Source organism: Harpia harpyja, chromosome 14, assembly GCF_026419915.1.
Source record: "Harpia harpyja isolate bHarHar1 chromosome 14, bHarHar1 primary haplotype, whole genome shotgun sequence".
Classification (NCBI taxonomy): Eukaryota; Metazoa; Chordata; class Aves; order Accipitriformes; family Accipitridae; genus Harpia; species Harpia harpyja.
Window position 1 is genome coordinate 7,920,862 of NC_068953.1, and position 21,827 is coordinate 7,942,688.

At 44.4% G+C, this 21,827-nt stretch overlaps 2 protein-coding genes across 3 annotated transcripts in view; both read right to left on the bottom strand.

Moving 5' to 3' along the window:
* The window catches only part of JPT1 (Jupiter microtubule associated homolog 1), a 31,002-nt gene extending 26,069 nt beyond the window's left edge, over positions 1 to 4,933 (bottom strand). For both annotated transcript variants that reach the window (XM_052807222.1, XM_052807221.1), the window contains exons 1-3: positions 4,727 to 4,933; positions 1,372 to 1,514; positions 613 to 710 (exon numbers count right to left, since the gene is read on the bottom strand). In XM_052807222.1, coding sequence (XP_052663182.1) covers positions 613 to 710; positions 1,372 to 1,514; positions 4,727 to 4,782 — 297 coding nt within the window. In that variant the 5' untranslated portion in view covers positions 4,783 to 4,933. The remainder of the gene's footprint in view (positions 1 to 612; positions 711 to 1,371; positions 1,515 to 4,726) is intronic.
* Positions 4,934 to 11,861: 6,928 nt separating this feature from the next.
* Positions 11,862 to 19,846, bottom strand: SUMO2 (small ubiquitin like modifier 2). The gene is made up of 4 exons (XM_052807717.1): positions 19,607 to 19,846; positions 17,731 to 17,862; positions 14,623 to 14,694; positions 11,862 to 13,058 (listed from the first exon to the last, which is right to left on the bottom strand). Exons 1-4 carry the CDS (start codon positions 19,625 to 19,627, stop codon positions 12,996 to 12,998), a joined length of 288 nt encoding a protein of 95 aa, XP_052663677.1. The 5' UTR covers positions 19,628 to 19,846; the 3' UTR covers positions 11,862 to 12,995.
* Between the last annotated feature and the right edge of the window lie 1,981 nt (positions 19,847 to 21,827).

Genomic DNA, 21,827 nt, shown 5'->3' on the forward strand with positions numbered 1-21,827 from the left:
TTTATGCAAGTACAGCCTACCCTAGGTTCCTGTTTTTCTAAGTTCAGAGGAATTACTATACTTCCATCCTGTTTTTCCCATTAAGTGTAATCACACATCTAGCAAATCCCACATTAACACTACAAATAGTGCTCCATATTGCTACCAAGTAGACAGTATATATAGAAATTAACACACCTGATGGTATTATTAAAAACAGTAACAGAAAGAAAACAAGCATTCATGCTATTGAGGTAAGTACTTTTTGGGATGTGAAACCAAGTCCTTTGTCAGATCCAGACGGAGTTTGTCGTAGGTAACTACTGTGTAAAATCTGTTAAAACACACAATTACGCACATAGCTGAAGCTGGATTTCACACCACTTCATTACTGTCTCATGAATAAGAAGAGTTAAGAGCTCTAGAAAGTGGTCCTTTTAGAAAAATCCAGCCCTTCATTAACATACTGTAAGTCTATCACATGGAAAAGAGAACCTTCAGGAAAAGAACAGATTTAAGAATAAGGCTTCAAATCCTACAATGCTTCCAACTTTGTGAACATCGGTGATAAAGCAATCGCATACAGAGCATGAATTGTCCCATTATCAGGCTCTTCATAGTTAATGTACTGACCTTGGGATCTACAAAGTCTCCACAGTTTGCATCAGTTGAGTTTCTTCTTTGTGGTCCAGATGATTCACAGTCATCTCTGATTTCACCTGGCTTAGTCCCTAGAAGCCAAGATTGATTCTAATTAGGCTGCAAGATAAACTTACTGGGAAAGCAGAGCATAAATAGTCTGGCATTTACAGGGAGAGTTGGGTGTTTTGGGGGTTTTTGTTTTGTTTTGTTTTTTTTTAAATTAAAGCTTTACCATTCTAAGAAGTCCTGGTCCTTTAGATAATAACTCACAAATTACTGTCTTACAACAGCATCTCATGCAGTTCAGGGTATCATTTAAACAGATGGAAGCTAGGGTCCCAAGGCCACCCATACTGGCAGCACTCTGCAGAAATGGAAGCTTAATCCCAGCTGCAAGTACAACACAAAGCTAAACATCCTCTGAATAATCAAGACCAATCAGTGCTACTCCAAATACCAAGACACAAGTTCACCTTATTGTGACTTGATTAACTTGGAGAAATTGCATCCAAAATACAATTCTCTGCTTGCAACACCTATGCCCAAGACTTGCATAAAAAAAAACTCTCTGGAAGCACTTCAAAATGAGAAATAAAAAACCCCATGCAAGTAGACATCAGTTATAGCCCTAAACTACCAAGTAGGGAGCGAACCCTGGTTTCCACACTGAGCCACCAGCAGCTTCAGGCTGATACAAAAAATGAATTACTGCATGCCGACAGATCTGGAAACAAAGCACTACGTTCTTACCCGATGATTTAGCCCAGGAAGGTGGGTTTTCTTCAGGAGTTCCAAAGATGCTGGATGCCATTTTGTTCCTTCGCACAGGTTGTTCTTTCGGTTCATCAAAACCCAAGGAAAAGTTGGACCCGCCACCAGGAGGACGCAGCACTCTGGAGAGAGAGTCAGCTTTATAACCTTGTGTGTACCATTACCACTACTAAGCTGCACTCCAACATATAAAATGAGACTAATAAGCCAAGAGATCATTGTTGGCTCTTGTAATGGGACAGTCATACAGGCTAAATTCTGTCCAAACTGAAACTATGCAAGATGACTGTATTATGCATTGGCTTTTAACAAATGACACAGACCGTCATGTCTTCAGTGCATAATTTGAACTATGAAGGTAAGCTGCCTGCCAGCATTCAATCCAGGCACTGTATCTCCACTACTCTTCTCTTTAGCAACACTTACAAAAATAAAATACTCCTGCACTGTACTTGTGCCCTTGCTTCATTTGGTGTCAACAAGAGCTGCTGCTACCAGTCTTCAGTCTGAGCCAATTAAAAAAAAAAAAAAAAGCATGTGGGCATGTCAAATTCCAGCTTTTTTAAGAGAACCTTGTGAAAGCTAACATTAATTTTCAAACTGGCAGCATAGCAAAGACTAAAGTTTGGCATATGAGCCAAAGTACTGGTTGTATCACTGATGACTGGGGGCTGCAGTATCTAGATTTGTTTCGTTGGAAAAACCCTCAAGTCTGCATCATGCAACTAGACTTACAAAGTGCAATTAAACAGTTTTAAGTTAGACTATTATTAGGAGAGACATGCGTACAAAGCTCCAGATATATAACCTAAATCTAACAATCTTCTATTAGACAGACACAAAAGAAGCCTGCTCAGTCCTTCATGAGCAATATTGTGGTCTGCTTTCCAACTTGCAGAAATCAACCAAAATTAGCAACAGCAGCAAAATAAATCTTTAAATGTAAATTCCTTCAGATCTTATTTTCTTAAGCATGAGGTCTTTTCAAGGCTGATGTGTTAGCTGGAGAAGCCAGACAAAAGCCAGGAGAATAAAAATGTATAAGGCCATATGAGAACTGTCACAACCCCCAGAGAGATGTGAGTACACCAACAGAACTGGGCTTTCAAGATATCCAGTGCTCTGAAATAAAGACCAGAACAAGCTAGGCATGGTGCACACTTCTTCTTTAAAAATAATTTAATAAAGTTAAAACTTTGCAACAGAAAACAGCACACAGCTTGTTAATGCACCAGATCTAGGAATTCAACACAAAGAACATGTCTGATTTTACAATGTCATCACCATCAGTAAAAGCATTCAGATCTTTAGAGACTTTGTGCCTATTACATTCCAGATGCAACATAAAAACACTTCTCCAGCCTACAGAGCTCAAAAAACACAACAGCAAGAAAAATTCACAAAGGTGTGTGGCATGGATATTTAGTGTTACTTAACTAGCAAACTACTTTTTCTTACAAAATTCTTCTCCAAAGTTCTAATTACTAATGCTCAGCTGCTAATGGGAGGATCCCAGGAGACTGTATAGTATGTTTTAAAAACCCAAGAACATTTTTATGACTTGCTTTGTCTTCCTTCTGAATTAAGAGATATGGTATAATGGTCTTGAATCCCTCCCTTATCTTTTTCCAGAGGAAATGTCACCCTGTACAAGGTTTATTTTCTTAGTTACATCTGTTACACTTACTAATTTGAAGAACAGTCTGTTCAAAGGAGGGCTTGCTCCCAGATCTCAGATCACCTTTATTTTACCAGAGCAGTGAAACCGGTACTCTCTTAACAGCACAACACTTTCCACTGACAGTCTTAATGAAATTAACAGAAGAGGCAATTGAAGGAAAAAAGCCATCACTCAAACCGTTAAAAAGGAATAATCCCTCTTGCCAACCTCAGCTAAAGGTTGACAGATTTTATTAGAAGCCTCTCACAGCCTCAAGATGTTGTAACATGCTTCATCAAAGCCACATTTAACACTTCAAGCAATGAACCGCTCTTAAAATTGCACCTGAGACCCAGTGATGTATACTGAAAATTCATCCACAGGCTCCATCCAGGAAGCACTTTTGTAAGGGGCTCGGGGTTTTTTTTCCGCTTTAAAATGCACCCCAAAAAGCCAGAAGCAAACAGGAAGCATCTGCTTTGTCAGGCCAAAACATTACAGAAAAAAAAAAGACACCATAGCTTGAAAAACCGACACGATCCTCTCCAAGCCAGCTGTTACTCCTGCAGAAACGTGGGTGCCCGACAGAGTGCCGTGCATCTCTTCCAGACGTACCTGCCAAGTTTTCTTTGTTTCGAGGCAGGCCACGGCTCCCTCCCCACCCCCTCCGCTTCCCAGCCCCCGTCTGCCCCCCGGGAGCCCGGCCGAGGCCCCGCCGCAGGGTGGGAGCCGGGGGAAGGGGCACCCCCCCCGCCCGCCCCCGAGCATGCTCCCTGCGAGCCGACGATCAAGCAAGAAGAAGCAGCAGCAGCTCCTCAACAAAACGGCCACCCCGGCCAGGGCGAGGTGCCGGCCGGCCGGCCGTCAAACGCAGCGGCGTGCGGGGACCGAGCTGCGAGCGGAGCGGGACAGCGGCCGAGCGGCGGGCTCCCGCCGAAGCGGGCAGGTGGGGAGGCCGGGGAGAGCAGACAATGGAGCCCGCTCGGCCCCACCCAGAACGCGGCAGCCTCCGGGGCTGCTCCGCCAGGCCAAGGGGCTAAGGACGGTCTTAGCAGCCGCGGGGAGGGGAAGGCGGCGGGGAGAAGAGGGGGAGCCGGGGTGCAGTGCCCCCGTCCGCCCCCGCCCCCCCCCCCCCGCGGTGGGGCTGCGTGGCCGCGCAGCGAGGCAGGGAGTCGCCTCCCTTCTTTGTTAGGAAGAGGCAGGGACGCACACGCACACCCCAGCAGCCCGGGGTGGGTCTCGCCAGCTCCCACCCCTGCAGCTCCCACACCCCCCTCCTCCGGGCAGCTGCGGCAGGGCACGGCCACGGCCTGCCTGCCTGTCCCCCCCCCACCGCCACCCCCCCGGCAGCGCAGCTGACTCGCCGAGCCGACAGGCAGCCCGCTGCCCCCGGGTGGGTGCGGCCGCCTCCCGCCGACCCGCCCGGCAAACGGTGAAGAGGAACCGCACACGCCGAGCCTGGACCCCGCCGGCGCCCGCCACTCCCCCCCACCCGCCCAAGCACCGCGCCTCGCGTCCCGCCACCCCCCTTCAGAGCCGCTTCGGGCAGCCCCCTCCGTGCCCGGCCGGGCCCCTAGGCCCTGAGGCGAGGGGGAGTGACAGCCCCGCCGCGAACGCCCTCAGCCCCCACCGCCCTAATGGTCCCAACGGCTCCCGAGCCTCCCCCCGCCGGACCTGGAGCTGTTCCTGCCACTGGGGTCCATGCCCGAAAAGGTGGTCGTGGTGGTCATGGCGGCAGGGACGGAGGAGATGGACGAAGGGGAAAGGGCTCCGTTGAGAGGCCAGCGGGCGGCGACGGTCCCGGGGACGGAGCACCCTCCCCGCCCCTGCCTTGCCCTGCTGCTGCCGGTGACAACTGCAGCCGCCGCCCGCACCGGCGGCGCTTTTTATACCCACCTTAAGGCCCACCCCCCAGCAGCCTCCCCATTGGACGGTTCAAACCCAATCCCGAGCGCCTATTCGACCGCGCCCTGCCACTCTGCCCTTTGGCCCGCCTCACCGTCTATTCCGAGGCGCCTTGCCTCATCCGTAAAAGCCCATTGGTGAAGCAATACGTCTGCTCTGCGGTGATTGGCTGTGCCTGGGCGGTGGCACCCTTTGTTGATGATTGGCGGGAGGCCTGTCGTTCATACCAGGTGAGCTGTGATTGGCTTAGCCACACGAGGTGAGACAAAAGTCTCGGCGGCGTTTCGCTTGTGAAGGGAGGCCGCGCCGTGAGGAGAGTCCAGGCGACGGGGGAGGCCCCACCACTCCACCCGTGGCCCTTCCTCGACAAACAGCCCTTCATGCCCCTCGTGCCCCCAAAGCCACCTCTAAGGACATCACCTCAACTACCATCGGGCCACCAACACCCGTACCCGGCACTCCACTTGGCCATCCCTGCTGAGGCCCCGCTCCCTCACACTTATCACCATGCTGGGAGGTGGTCCGGCTCACGCCAGCCTTGAGGTTGCCTCAGAGCACGTCATGGCACAACTCCAAAGCACATGGATGAAAAACATAGAGGCCATCAAGGCACGGAAGGTGTTCGCACAAGGCTGCTGTGGCGTTAGAGGTTGGCTCCAAGGAGGATAGACAAAGCCAATGGCCTGGAGAGACAAGCAAGGCTGGTGTGAAATGCTGTCATCTCAAAAGACATGGTGGAATAAAATAATTTGCAATACCAGAGGATTTTGGAGCAGTGGCTTATTCCATGAAAATTAGGTGAGTCCCAGAACGTCTATGGTAAGTGGAGTTACAAAGCCCAGCAACGCTGCTCACTTGTGTCTTAAAAACACAAGGCTGCATGCTTTTGTGCCGTGTATCTTCGACCAAGTGCCAGCACAAAACTCATACAGCACATAATTTAAAATTACCAGATGTTGGCTGTTGACCGATCTGTCAAATCCACCTTTGATTTGGTGACTGGGAGCTTCCTGAACTCCCTGCAGCTTTCAGACACACAGATGCTTCCTTGATCACCACAACTTTTACTCCAAAATTAATGAGTCAGGACCTCCCACTGCAAACGTTATTTTAATTAGTACTTGCGTAAAGGAACAAGAAGGGCAAACGAAAACCCCTATGTGTTCTATCCATTCCTCCCAGTTTGCACTAGTAACAGCCCTTAATATCCCCAAAACACTTTTCTCTAGAAAATACTTCTTTTTGGTCTGGAAAATACAAGCTTTTATTTGTGCTCCTTCACTCTATGTACAAGTGTCTATGTCAAGTGTCTGAATTATCACCAGCCTTAATATTAACGCAACTCGGGAGGAAGCCTAACTGCTAAACCTACACAAACAGGACCACAGTATTTTATTTTTTCTAATCTAGGATCTATTAAAAAAATTGTTTAAAAAAAAAAAAAAAGGCCCAACCACTATTTACATCCCCAGGGAATTCCCTGTCACATGACATCTTTCTAGAGGTAGATTAAAGGGAAACTTTTAAGTAACATGACACAGTTGTTTTAATTCTATTATCCCTTAGGCTTGGGTATTAAGAAGTCAAATGATACCTACTTGCATACAGGTAAACAGCTGCTCTCTTGGGAACTTTCAAAGTATTTTGTCATCTAAATGCTTTTTATTCAAACCCACAGAATTTGACTCTTAAATTTGTACCCCTGAGACATATGGAGCCATTTTTTAAATTCAGTATGAAGAAAAACCCGTTCCCTCTGACAAAGCTAGTTTTAACATGCAGCTTTAGCATTCTAAACCTTCAGTACTTCCAAGGGACCCCACTGATCTCTCAGACAGTCCTGACTGCAGCATAGTCTTTAAATAAAAGCTGCTTTGCTGATTATTTACCCATAACAAGATGAAGGGGTTTATGAAGATGGCTACAGAAACTGGGCTTACCATCCTTCCCAGGATGATGACATTTGACAAGAACAATTCTCAGCAGCTGTTTGAAACACTCAGACACCAAACAATTCCACCTGTTGTTGAAATTCAACCAGCAATGAATGCAAAAAGCATCTGGAAGTCTGAACAAGACTGCAGGAAATGCAAGGGTTAGGCAGGGAGAGATACCACTGGTTTGAGAACAGCCTCAGCTTGGTCATCCTCCCGTGACCAAGGGTTTCCTCTTCACACCAGTCTCTGCTACTTACGGCAGTCACAAAGAGCATTCTTTCTTTATTCCAAGCACATTGTACAAAAAAAGAGGTTTTGACTCAAGTCTTGTCTTCTGTTCTTCCCCTAATTCATTCACAGCTGAAGGTAAAGACTAAGCATCAGCTAATAAATAATCCTTGTTACAGTTAGATTTGCAGCTGTCAAAGACTTTTGCATCTGAAGCAATGCATGGTGGAAGTTCAGTGGAAGACTGGTGCCCTACAGATTCCACAGTTTGTCCTACCAAGCAGGTGCTGTAGCTTGCAAGAGTTGTGAAAGTTGCTTTGGTGCCTGTTTACATCTTCAGGTAAGTCTGTAACACTAAGTTACTGTTTGGGAAGGAGGCTTGAATCACAATGTACAGACTCCTCTCAAAGCTGCAGAGATGTAGTTCTGAACAACATAAAAAGCAGAGCGGCCAATTCGTGGTGCTGTTCTTGTCTGGGCATCCAGCATTACCAAGTCTGAAGTATAAGGAACTCCACAGCATTGTTCCTTAATGGAAAAAAAGACAAGCATCACTAGAAGGGGAAGTCAGTGTCCTCAAAGATCTCCTTTCATGCCACTTTTGTCTTATCCGAATTTGCTTGAACTGTGAAGTTTTCTTAATCAAGTGATCCTTCAAGAGCCCTTGCAGGGCATCAGATGTGGTTTAATGAGATCCACGGACTGGATGCTGAAAGCAGGGATACCTAAACCACCAAAATCAGCACAAAATTCATCACAAAGGCTCTCCTTTGCATCCACGTCCCTCCAGAGAATATTCCTTTCCTAAGGAGCAACATCTACTTACTATTTATTTGGGCTTCCACAAACTTAGTCTTCCCCCAGCGCTCCAAAGTCATCCTTGTATCGCGATTGTCAAAACCTACAGCTCTTCCCATAGTCCCCATTCCCACTGCACCTCCTCGCCAACTCATACACTTCTGTTGTCTTTTTACAGCACCCCTCTGACCTTACTTCTGGGATCAGTGCTGACAACAAGCCACTGCTTTCATAGCACCGCTAGCCCTACTTGATCCCTCCTGCGCAAGCTGAAATTCTTCAGAAGAGGAAAACTCTTCCCCTCAGAGGGACTCAAACCATTTCATAAGCACCAGCTGGGCCTCCCAGCATCTCCATGTCAGAGTAAGACCATTAGTCCCATGCTACTAGTGAAGAAACCAGGAAACCTCTGTAATTCACCATCTTGAAGGCCAACCAAAAACCGTAAACAGGGATCAAAATCCAGTCTTCCATCTCCTATTTATCCTCACAATCCTAACCACCAGGGAAAAGTGCTGTACTACCAATGCATTCTGACACCAAGTACAAAAATGCAAGATAAATTAGAGGATTAAATTATTCACTATCAGAACACATTCAGTTTGGCAACCGGTTAAGAGCCAGAATGAACAAACCTCAACAATCCAGAGAATGAAATGTATTAGATTACAGTAGTAATATAATTAAGAATAATTCAAGTTATTTAAATGCTTTTACATTGTCTTTTATTACTCCACAACAGTCCGTCACACCAGCTGATGCAAGTATACTGAGAAGTGGCCACAATCTAAAATTCTAATAAAAATCCTTCAATTTATTGTTCACTTCCAATTTAATAGAAGATGATCAAGGAAGCATCTAGTTTTTCATTTTTAGCTTTGAAAACAAATTGCTATTCCTTAGAAATTCAATTCTTTCCAACTGGCTGAAGCATAGAAAGTATTTTTTTTTTGAGCCAGTCACATTATACCTTTTCATTAATGTTGCAGTAATGGTCACAATAGAACCAGTATCCAACAGACAAAATGACAGCACTTAAATTACATCGCCTGACTCAGAAGTAATGAAGTGAAGGTACTAGAAAGTAATATTCTTGGAAGAGAATAATCTCATTTTGACCATAACCTTTGCAGAGAGGCTATATCTGGTTTGATATTGTAGTTATCTTGAAGCAGCAATTATCTTAGTACTACTTTAAGGATTTTTCTTTTGTTGAGAACACCTCCATATGCCAATACAAGAATCCCTCTCACATTACCCCTTGGAATATTTCCTTACACTCTGGGCAGTTTAGCATATTCCATTTCAGAACAGCCTTGCACTCCCAGAACCCCTTTTGAACCAGCATCTCAGGCCACTTAATACAGATCCTCACATGAGCCCTTTTAAGTGGGTATTATCCCCATTGTTCAGATAAACTAAGGCACTGATTTTCAGGTGTTAACTCAGGGTCCCACCAAAACCAGCTGTGCTTTCAATCTGTCAGTATCTCCACCGTACATGAATAAAAATGCCTTACCTGAAACGAACAGTTTCGGTTATGTCTTTTTAAATAACGGGAAAGCCAAATAATGCTTAAGCTTGCGTCCATTCCACCAACTGAAACAGAAACTGTCTGAGGGACTAAAGAACCAGCATACGCTGAAGGCAAGGTCTTACCAGCCACAAGAACTGGCTAGAGTATTGTATCCAATTACAACTTACTCCATTCTTTTTCTTTTAAAAAACCATGAGAGGACTACTAACTAAATTGCATGGCAATCACTTTAGAATACATTACTTGAAAATTGTGGGTAATAATACAATTCGCCCAGGCTCTTGAAAGATCCCAGCTGTTTAACAAACACAAAAAACTTACCTCCCAACTAATGCAACAAGATCTCTTTGCCCAGTTTTCCTTTATCCTCCAACACACGGACTTCTAGTAGTCCATTAGGCTACCAGTGTAAACCCGAGAATCATTACAAATCAAGCCAGGCCAAACAGCGAAGAGAACTCCAAATAATTTGATCCAAATTGTTTACAGCCCTGTACTTCATACCACTTCTGAATCGTCACCCCTAGTAGTAGCTTTCTTAGTGATGATGAATTCACAGCAAAACCACTTAGGTCCCAGCACACAGGAATCAACAGGTAAATTCTCTAGCAGCAGAGGAGAAGTACCAACAAGTTCTGTCATAAGTAGAGTTATTTGCAAGACCATGCAAGAAGAGTTCTAAAAAAAGTTTTTTAAAAAACAGGTTAGTATTTCTGCACTGCTGTGTACACAAATACATTATGTATCAGAATGTGCCAGTCCACTTAACAGTTCGCTACACTAATGGAAATAAAACATTTGAGACTCTTAAGGAACTAAGTTACTTCAAATCTTTGAGTTTCTTGATTTTTATCTGATCAAGGAAACAGCTCTCAGAAAAGACCATTTTATCAGTTTTTGATTGCAGTCACCATCTTACATAAACACCATTCAGCACTGTTAGAGGAATTATTTCAGAAATATGAGGAGCAAGCTCAAGTGAATAGCAGAAAGATGTTAGAAGTGGAGAAATTTAGGTGATCAATGCCTCTCCATTTTTTAATAGCCTGTTGCTAAATACTAGAGGAAATTTCAATTTATGCTTAATTAAAGTGTATTTCCAAAGCTGCCACATCAATTCAAAGGTACAAAAGCCTATGTTTTTAATTTTTGCACAGGAGAATTTTGGTACGCTAATCAAAATTCACGTTAAATGGTCTCATTTTATTAATGGAACATTATGTTACAAGAATCCTGCACATAAGTTCATGGCAGATGGAGTACCACTCTACTAATTCAGGAAATTAAGACATTGTTTTTGAAAGCATGCCATTCAGTACCTGCCACTTGACTTGTATAGCCTCAGGAAAGAAAAAATAGTAGGCAAGATACAACAGTGAATTTTGTGCTTCAATGTCTTAAGTTGGGCTGAAAAAAAACTGTATTTAAGGAGACCTCACCCTTTCTTCAGAAACTAGAGCAAGTCCAAACATCTTTTTTGGCCACACAAGATAAAGACAGCTTTCTCTGGGGAGAAGTTTTGGCATGACATCAAGTTGAAAGAATTTTATACACTGTTATCAGAAGTCTAGCCAGGTTGAAAGCCAGAGATTCTAAAGCCAAAGAGGGAAGTATTCCACGTCTAACCTATGAATGGTGTTGAAATATACTCTCCCCACCCTTTATTTTGAAGAAGTTTCTTCCAGGCCTTCATGAGTTTGGATCTGAAAACATTTGTTCATGAGAGAGAATTCCAACCTTGCAATATACCACATAAGTCTACAAGATACGTACCAGAATAAGAAGTAACCTGCTTAGCAGTAGAATTTCCTAGAATTAAAACAATGGCATACAGTAGATTACATCCTTCAGCTACATAGTCAAAAGCAACTGCAAAACCAGCTATTTTTCTTATAGCTACATTAGATGCAATTAATGTAGTATCAAATGTGTTAAAATTGTGACAAATAGATCATTGTCCACCAGCTAAACGCACAGACCCATCATTTTGCCACAAAGTTAAAAGAATTTCCGGATCCAGCAGGCACAGGCCTAGTGTGTAATAATCACTTCTCGAATTAACTATTACAAAAACTACCACCAAAAAGTAAGCTCAGCTAACAAGTTAGTACCTAAAAGAGCATTAACTTACTGCAAACACTACAAAATATTAGAACATTCCTAGGGCATCAGAGAATGCTTTGGGGCTGCTGAGTAGACAGGCATATAACCTTTCATGAACATCCATGAATTTCACCGCAACCTATAAACCTCCCCAGAAAACTCAGGAACAACAGCCTTGTGGAAAAGACTCATGAAAAACATCATTGTCACTAGCTCCCTTTGGTACTTCAAACCTCTTCCCCTTTCAAGCAGGAACACCACAATGGTAAAGCAGAGCTTGGAATCTACACAACCATAGCTATACACCCAAAACCAGAACTCAGGTTTTTATTTTTGCTTTACATTTCCAAGCATCTCCCATTTGATACCACGGTAAACTGAATGATTAACAAAATTATTTGCTCTTTGTAACTTAACGTTTACATCAAAAAGCATTCAAATACAGAGTTTTAAATAAGCTACTGTAACAACAATATTGATGCTTCTACTAAAAACTGACAAAAAGATCTCAACCCAAAGGCATTAGTAAGTAGTCCAGTATTTTGCAGTTTGCCTAATCAAACATTTTTGGCTTAGCAGAACATACACACACAAAAAAAAACACCAAAAGAAGAGAAAACTGACTTCTATTTCCAGTTCAACTACGGACTGACTGAGAGGTCTCAAGGAAGCCTTTCATTTTCCAACAGTCTTCTGACTGTAAAAGGGGGATTATGCTTACTTACCGCACAGAAAGCTGAGAACTGAGAAGCATAAAAAGCTGCAGAGAAAGGAATAAGTGCTGAGTACTATTACTCCACAGAAAAATAAAGAAAACTGGTTATTTTAAACAAGAAGTTTATTTAAACAACAAGACGCTTTACTTGAAGGGAAAACTATCTAGGATTTTTTTTTTTTTTTTTTAAGAGTAATTTACCCCTACTTAGACAGAGATTGCTCTACATGTAACAGCTACGTACAAAAAAGTTATAAAATTGTCCTTGGTTTTACAATGATAAAAGAAAAACATTGAAATTATCCAATCAAACAAGGTATGCAAGGTTTTTGTTTTTAAACAGTGAGAGCAAAATAACTTACTGGAATATAAAGATAAAAGTAGAAGGAGCATGCCACTAACGGAGAAAGGGGCATTTTCACAGAACCAGTTTGTTTTCCCACCCCATCTCCATTAAATGTTGATCAAAACATACCATTGGCCATTTAGTTAAAAAAAATATGCATTATGTCTGTGCACATACACCAGTTACTTTATGTACAATAAAAGGAATAGGAAAAAAAAAAATCAAAGAGAGAAGAGAGAAAACTATACTGCAGTAGTCAGGATGTGGCTGAACCAAGTCTCATTTTTCTAATTGTGAATGTGTCGCCTGTGGGAGCACAGTTCTGGAGAGGAAAGTAGCAGGTTCTTTTTTTGTGTGTTTGTTTGTTTGTTTTTTTAGTAAACTCCTCCTGTTTGCTGCTGGAACACATCAATTGTATCTTCATCCTCCATTTCCAACTATAGCAGAAAAGAGAAAAAAGGTTTTCAACTCTTCTCAGATATCTACTATAGGCTGGGTTGTTCTTACATTTCCTATCTCCATGTTTACTTTTTAAGCAACTTAACCAGACCAGTCCTGCTCCCCTCCATCATCATAACTTTTTACATTTAACTTACTTCACCATAACCCAAAAGCAAAGAAATTAAATGGAAAAAAAAGTGCCAGTCGACAGCTGTTGTCCTAGAATGAATTCTAGTGCGTAACTTCAGGGTGCACTGTATGACTCCTATGGAAAAATCAGCATTCATAATATTTTAATTCTGTTGCCTACTTTGCTATTGCATCTTCTTTCTCCTATTTACTTCCTCAGTTTACCTTAGGACATTGCCACAATTCCACTTTGTTGTTGTTGTTGAAATGTGCAAATGGCTTCAGCTACAGCACTAAAGCAAGCAGACTATAATTAAGGCCCCTAGCCCAATCAGGCAGTAAAACCAAGTATCAGCAAGCACAAAAAAATTAAAAACACTTTACCTGGTCAACCGCATAACAAACTGCCAATGAGGAACAGCAATACTTGATTGATACAACTCTCTTTTTTCACCGTAATTTTTACAGTTGATATTCCTGGGATGTTAATGTTACCTACTGACAAAATCTGTACCAAGATTGAAGGAGCTGCTATAACTAACGTACATTATATTTCTAAACAGTCTCAATTTCTGCTCCAGGAAAACAAACTGGTCTATGGCATTTACCGCAGCTATAAATAGACTGATCCTTAGCTTCAGCATAACATGGATGGGGAGAAAAGCACCCTGTTGCCTCAATTATCAGTATTCCAAGTTAAAAAGTTGCATAGATTGTGGCCATGAGAGGCATATTCTTTGGAGCAACTGCTAAGAAAATACAGATCTACCATAAGCCTTCTAAAACCAAGAGCCCCTTATTTCATAACAAGTGGTTCTGAAAAGCATATAAAGCTGTATCACTTGGAAAGGCTGATTAAACACAGCTATGTGGAACAGTCCAAAAAAATACTCAAGAGTCACAGTGAACCATTCTGTTATTGGAATGGCTTTCGTTTTAACCAATTACAGACAACCCAAACTTCACAGTATTCATTAATTTTATGCTGCTGAAACAGAGCTTCAGTTTACAAATAACAGAAAATGACTTTTGTATCACAAATGCAAGTTTGCAAACAGGATCTTTGATAACATCCTGGCAAGCTTTTATAAAAAAATAAAGCCACTGCTTCAGGAAAAACTCAATTCTTAACTTACCGATTCTTATCTCAGAGCTGTGACTCAATAAAGTGAGTTTTACAAGACTCACCATCTGTACACTGTACTTCATTTTTTTTATTTTACTAGTGATACTGACTTACTATTCAAAACACTCAAGAAGTCTTAGATTCCATTTCCAGTAATTCTAAACTAGTTTACCCAAATAATGGTAAAAAAGATCAAGTTCTATCACCAATATATGCAATTACACAAGTATTTTATATGAAACAGAAGCATCAACTCCTGCAGCAAATTTCAAATACAGTTCTTTGGTCTTGCTTCTGTTGTTTACCTGTGCAGGTGTGTCTGTTTCATTAATTGGCTGCCCATCGAACCGGAATCTGATTTGCCTCATTGACAACCCCTGGACAAAGAGAAGTAACACAAAGGGAAGTAAGCCTGGTGTAAAAGTACTCACAAGTTTTCTCTTGAACTTGTCACTGGAATTGCAGCATGATCATTAAAAGCCACCATTCATAATGCAAGATACAGTTTTCATATTCCCTTCATGCACTGTCTTTAAGGCATTTCACTACAAATCCTTGCAATCTGTTTTGTATTAAAAATTGCCCTGTGTCCAATAACTAATAGAAGCAACAGTGCCCCCACTGTAAGTTAAAGCAATTTCTAGTACACAAGCCTCACCCCAAAGGCCAGGATTTTTATAGTGCTTTTTAATAATAATTCACTTAAAAATTAAATGCAACACTTGGGTTAACAAATGTCAAACAGTAATATTCCATACTCCTTTTTGATCTTGCCCCAAAGCAAAGGTATTCTAAAGTATTTTTTCCAGAAATGCAATTACCATCTATTAGTCTGCATCAGAAAAGAGTAGGCAATGGTAACTTTTTGACCTTGAATTCCCATTAACAAGAAATCAATGGAACAAAGTTTTTCCATGCACAGCTGGAACTTTCAAAAAAAATAACGGGATCTTCTACTTCCAGAATCTACTGAATAGTATTTCAAACTAGCATTTCTACCACACAATAGTCACTTTGCTGACCTCTTCCATCCCCAGAAGACTACTTCTCATTCTTGCTTGAGCCAACGGATTAAAAAAGATAACTAAAGAGCAACAATCCCTTTGACTAATAACATAAGTTTCAAATTCACAAGTTAGTTTTCAAAGGTATTCTACAGCACACGACATTCTGCAGAGGAAGACGAATGAAATTTGAGGATACAACCAGAACCAAGAACATTGGTGTCTACTTCTTTCCCAGTTCTATCTACTCTCTCTCTAGAGTATGTAAAAATACAAGAAGTCTAGTTGGTTTTGAAGTAAATCCCATGTATTGCATGGTGCTGCTTTGGCATCTCTGAATTGGAAAAGCAACCTTCATTTAGCCATGCAAGAGCAGATGTAACACACAAAAGAAAACTTAATGTAGTAATTATTTTTGAGAAGTTGACTTGTTAGGAAAAATATATTAATAAAGAATACAAGTAAACTTTTTGGTAAGACTTTATAGTTCACAGCAAAACGCCTTCTCTAGCGTGACTAAGATTCTGCAGTGTTCACTCAGATCATCTTAAGAAAACCATGTGGCTAAGTGTCATGGCAGCAACACATTTTTGCACAGCAACATTTGGTTTGAGCCATTTTCTCTGACATTGTTTCTTAAAATATGTATTTCCTATTCCAAAAGTGTTGGTTTTTTGCAGGTTCCTGACAACTTTATGAGCTGAATAAATGCTAGCTGAATAGCCTTCGTCTTCTAAACGTATCATTCAAGGTTTAGTTACTTCCATTTTAGGTCTACTACATGCAATACATGATTTTCATTCTTTAAAGCTGCTAAATTCTCTATTATATGCAGCTTCCACCTCTCCAAAATTAAATCTGAAGTCCACAGCTTAAGGATTTTAAGATTGGGTAAGCCTAGTTAGGAACACAAACAAAATCTAATTTTTAGAGATATGCAGAACAAATGCTTTTAAACAAAGTTTGAGAAGTAACCACCCAAGAAATAAAATTAAAGACATCTCCACAGAAATATCCTTTTGATACCTACTAGCTTAAAAACAAAATCAGAAGAAATATCTCCCATTCAAAAGATTTTTTTTTTCTCTCCAACTGACACCTGTGGTTTTTTGTTGGGTTTTTTTTTAAGGCAGATTATAAATTTAGGCAAAAAGTTTTAGATTCTTACTTTTGTTTGTGTCCAGGTAACTGAGTATGCATGGTACTTCTAAAATCATCCTTCCCAGGACTTTACAAACAATTAACCAATCCTCAAACTCCCAAAAAGACAGACATAACTGCACTTTATGTTTGGAAAAAGCAATACACAGTGATCTACATAATATAACATGAGTTTGTACAACAGAGGTAGGAAAAACGAGCCCACAGCCTCAAGCATTCACTAATGTATCCCCAGAATACCCATACAAGAACGTATTCACATGTTGAGTAAGAGCTGATTTTCCCTGCCTTTAGTCATATCACTATCCTATTGCGGCAAAGGGTAAACCAAAGAGGTTTTACCACTCTGTATGTGAATTAGTTTGTTTTTCGTGGTGGTGAAATAGTTACCTCAATATTTTATACTGATTTTATTGCATTCGATTGGATCACTGAATATTTGTGTTTAAAAAAACCCCTTCCCCAATTCCAAACACTTTTGTAAATATGGAACCTTTTAAAGGCAGACATTCATTAAAAAATCATGGACAGCACAGACAAAATTTTCCTAATCAAAAGCTTCAGAATAAAGTGTTAAATAGCACTACTGTTATACAGGCATTTTTAAAACTTGCAATAGCCACCCACAACCTACTAGGTTGGCTGCAGTTGCCACTACACTAGCAAAATACATTTTTTTTGTCCCTCGGAAGATTAATTTGACAACTAGGCCACAAGAGAAAAAACAAAGCTCACCGTTAAATGTACAAGTTCCTTCTCAAGCTAGACATTAAACAGCTTTAAACCCTGAAATACTCATTGATAGTCTCTCATCTCAATACAATAATACTAAGCTAATAAATCAGAAGTCTATGACCAGACCAAGAACTTAAGAGTTATAAAAATACCTCTGATTATCATTCAACTCTCTATCCTAAGTTCGTACTGCCAGTTCCTAACCCACCCTTTTCCATACTGGTATTTTTGAGCAGTAGAGTAACAGTTGCCTCCCAAGAGCCTACACCTATAATGCAGCTTTCAGAAAGATAACAGATCTTTATTTTACTCATTTCCTGTCACAACCCTGTCAGTCCACTCTATAACAGATCCTAAGAACAATACACTTTCCACAACACAATTAGTTTCTGTTAAGGCTTTATCATTTTGCATATTTACACAGTTTAAAGACTTTACTGTCTTCATCTATCTCTATGGAGATCACCTCTCCCCCAGACACCAGTCCTCCTGATGATCATACAAGAACCATACCTGTCGTTCACAATAGGCTTTCATTAGTTTACTAAGTGGTGTATGCCTCTTAATCTTAAACTGCACCACAGACCCATCTTGCCCTGCCACCTTCAGATTAATGTGGTCATTGTTTTCAGTCTTCACTCCTTCCTGTTGAGGAAAAAAAAAAAAACCACTTTTTGAAAAGGTATGAAACAAGAAGTTAACATTTTACCAAAGTGCAACAGGTCATTAAAAAGGAGGAAATAAAGATATTATAGCTGTTTACGAACTCGACACTTTGAATTAGGAAATAAAGGTCAGTACTTTTTATTTGGAAGAAAAAAAAAAAAGCCACACACGAAAAAACCCAAAGCCTACTAATATTAGTTGTCATTCTTGAGATTGGTTAACATACAAAGTAGCAGTGAAGACTTACTAGGCCAGTTGTTTTACAACAATTTAAAAAAAAAAAAAGTTATTTCTATCAAGGGCATAATAATATGCAACACTACAGTTCCCAATCAAAGGCATAAAGTTATTTATGTTATAACTATGATCTCAACCACTAGCAAGTCTCTTTCTTGCTATACCTCAAACTTTTTCAGATCAGTCGAGGTACTTCTGAAGAAAACTTCCAAGATACTTTAAAGGACTGTATTTGAAAAGGTGACAACATCTGAAAAGAACCAAGCTTTCTCCTTCAGAAAGCGTTTAAGAAAAAACCCTCCTAAATAAGCAGTCCGATCCTCTCGCTTCCATTAGAAGCCACGCGCAGAAATTGCAGAGAACCAACTTTCAACTCCACTGCTCGTGTTCTGATCCAGAGTGTTAACAGCAAAGGCAAAGAGAAGATTCAACGCTACCCAGCTCCTAGGCAGCACCCGCTCCTGAGGTGCCCAGCAGCATTTGCATCTTTGTTTTCTTTAGGAGAAGCGACCCGAGGCCAGAGAAGCAACGAGGGTGTCGGATGGCCCCGGCCGGGCTGCGGGTCCCCGCCATGTGACAGATCCCCGCACGCCGCGCTCCAGGCCACGGCCCCGACACACCGGCCCGCCGCCGTTTATTATTTTCTGGCGCCTTCAAACTCAGTTTAAAAATAGGGGGGGGGAGGGGCGGGGGACGGCCCGACCCCCCCCCCCCCCCCCCAAAAAAAAACAACCCCCCCCCAAAAAACCGGCGGCGTTGGCTGGTTGTGGGTTTTCTCGCTGTGGTTGTTTTTTTTCAATTCCTGCTGCTGTAAAGCGAAGCTCCCCTCCGCCCGCAGGAACCCCCCCCACCCCCGGGCAGCCCCTCCCGCGGGCAGGGGAGCCGGGGCGAGAGGCAGCACAAAAGGGGCAGGGAGCGATGCCCGCCCGCCCCTCCCGCGGCGGAAAGGCCCCGGCGCGCTCCTGCCAGCACCGTATGGGAAGGGGCTGGCAAGTGCCCCAGCGAAGGACTGGAAACGAGCGGGGATGCTGCGCCCGAGCCAGCCCCAGCCACCGCCAGCCGCGCAGGGGAGGCCGGATCCGGCCCCGCGAGGAGGAGGAGGAGGAGAAGGAGGAGGAAGGCAACGGCAGCAACCGCCTCCGGACCTGCCTCTCTCCCCGAGGAGGGCGGGAAGGGAGCCCGGATTCGCCCCCCTCGGCCCCCCCCTTTCCCCGCCGCCCTCCCCGGGGATCCTCCGCCCGCCCCGGGAGGCTGCGGCCCCGGCCTCCCTCCCCCGGCGGGGCGGGAAGGCGGCCGCGGCCTGGGTGCGCAGGAAAATGGCGCGCAAAGCCGGCGCGGCGGAGCAGAGGCCGTTGGCTGGCCGGGGCCGGGCCCGCGGCCGGGCCCTGGCCTCCCGCCGCCGCCTGAGGGGCGAAGTGAGGCGGCGGGGGCGAGGGAGGGAGGGAGGGAGGCGGAGGGGGGGGGGGCGGGAGGGCGCCTGCCTCACCTTGGGCTTCTCGTCGGCCATGGCGAGTCAGCGATGTCCGGGCCACTCCGAGCGCCTCACAAAGGGGGGGAAGAAACGACCGAGCGCGGCGGAGAAGAGAGGAGAGAGAGAGGGAGAGAGAGAGAGGGGAAGGCGGGGGGGGGGGCAGGGAGCGCGCACGCACTGCCGCGGGGCCGCGCCTTGCCCCCGTGCGTGCGCGCGCCCGCCCCGTCCGCCGGGCTCTCCCCCGCCCCCCCCCCCGGCGCGGCCCCGCCGCTCATTGGGCCCCGACGGGCGGTGTGGGGCGGGGACAGGCTGGGGGGGAGGGAGCGCGCGCGCGCCCCGGCCGTTACATAACGCGGCGGGAGGCGGAGCGTGCGCGCGCCCCGGCCGCTGCCCGCCCTGCGTGCGCGCGCCCCGCCCCGCCCGCCCGCCGGGCGCAGCGGGCCCTGCCGTGCGGCGGGTATTGTCCTCCTCAAAATGGCCGCCGGGCCGCGGCGCCCCGCGCCCCTCCCCACCGTCCGGGAAGGGTCCCCCGCCGCCCGCCCCGGGCCCGCCAGCTTCGCGGCCCCCGGCCCGCCTTCCTCAGGGCCTCCTCGGCGCCGCCGTCCCTTCAGCACCTCGCCCAGGAGCCCTGCTGGCTGCCCTCGCTCTCGGGCCTGCTGCGCTTTCCCCACAGGCACCTTTCCCTGACGCTCCCCCGCGGGTGACCCCTCCATCTCGTCCGCCTCTTGGGCCTCCTCACGCCGGACGCGTTTCCCCCCCACACTCGTGGCCCTCAGTGTTTTACAGATGACGGTGATACAGGCTGCAAGGTTTGACAGCCATCCTCTGCGCTTCCAAAATCCCCGGCCTTGCCCCTGAGGAAGGTGAGGCGTGAGTTTGCCCTGAAATACGTGTAGTTTCTGCTGCGCCTCTCCGCTGCGTCTGAAAAATGCATCTTGAATGTAATTAAAACAATTGCAGTCAAGGTTTACTGAAACTCTCCAACAAGCTAAGGACATGATGCAGCACCTCAAAAATTATAATACCTAAATAAGAGGATGTACTACTAATGATGTGATCTCTTCTTCAAGTTCATTCCAGTGGAGAGGAGGAGGAAATTCTCAGTAACTCCAGGGATTTCACAGGTTCCCACTAAACCGTTTCTGAGCCTTTTTTTCATCAGCGTTACACCCACCGCCATGATTTGTCAGCTGTTTCTCTACAGCACAGAGGTGGAAAAGAAACACCACAAAAATGACCCTTGTAAATACTTCAGGGGTGGATTTACCAGGTGGGCATTAGTGAATGTTCACCAGGCTCCACATGGCGAATACGCCCTGGATCACGATGCAGACGTGGCCATATGGTCACGCACACCCTCTGTTCCTGGCGTGACAAAACCCAGGCCTGTGTATAACACACCTCCTGCACCATTTCAGAGATGTTTCAAGATGGGATTTGTCCACAATAAACTATTCAAGTAGTGAAATATCAACTGAAAAGAAACTTAACTTAAAAGCAAATACAGACTGCTTCTCTCTGCGGATTCTGATCCCTCTCTGCCTTTTGTCACATTAGTTCACATTCCAGGACCTCCCTTGTGAGTGCAGACTCACGGGGACTTTTTTGTTTTATTGCAGTTGTGTGAAAGTTGAAGAAGACAGGAAGCTGATGCTGAACCTTTACCCAAGTCCACAGTTGAGAAAATAACACACCCACAACCCTACCTGAGGCGGTGAAGGTGGCCCACGCAGCCAGCTGAGATTCTACAAAACATAGTGTGGTGGGTTGACCCTAGCTGGACACCAGGTGCCCACCAAAGCCACTCTATCACTCCCCTCCTCAACTGGACAGGGGAGAGAAAATATAACTAAAAGCTTGTGGGTTGAGATAAGGACAGGGAGAGATCACTCAGCAATTACCATCACGGGCAAAACACACTCAACTTGGGGAAAAATTAATTTATTACCAATCAAATCAGAGTAGGATAATGAGAAATAAAAACTAAATCTTAAAACACCTTCCCCCCACCCCTCCCTTCTTCCTGGGCTTAACTTTGCTCCTGATTTTCTCTACCTCCTCCCCCTCAAGCAGTGCAGGGGGACAGGGAACAGGGGTTGCAGTCAGTTCATCACATGTCTCTGCCGCTCCACCCTCTCCAGAGGCAGGACTCCTCACACTCTTCCCCTGCTCCAGCGTGGGGTCCCTCTGGCGCCTGGAGTACCTCCTCCTCCTCTTTCTTCACTGACCTTGGTGT

Bases quoted from the DNA above. Each gene is read 5' to 3' on its own strand.
- SUMO2 (XM_052807717.1), bottom strand. From the start codon at position 19,627: ATGGCCGACGAGAAGCCCAAG. The intron at 14,695-17,730 runs GTATGGTTCTTG...CTCTTTGTCCAG, and splicing joins AAGCCTATTGTGAACGACAG to GGGTTGTCAATGAGGCAAAT. The intron at 13,059-14,622 runs GTAAACAACAGA...TTTCTGCTATAG, and splicing joins AAACAGACACACCTGCACAG to TTGGAAATGGAGGATGAAGA.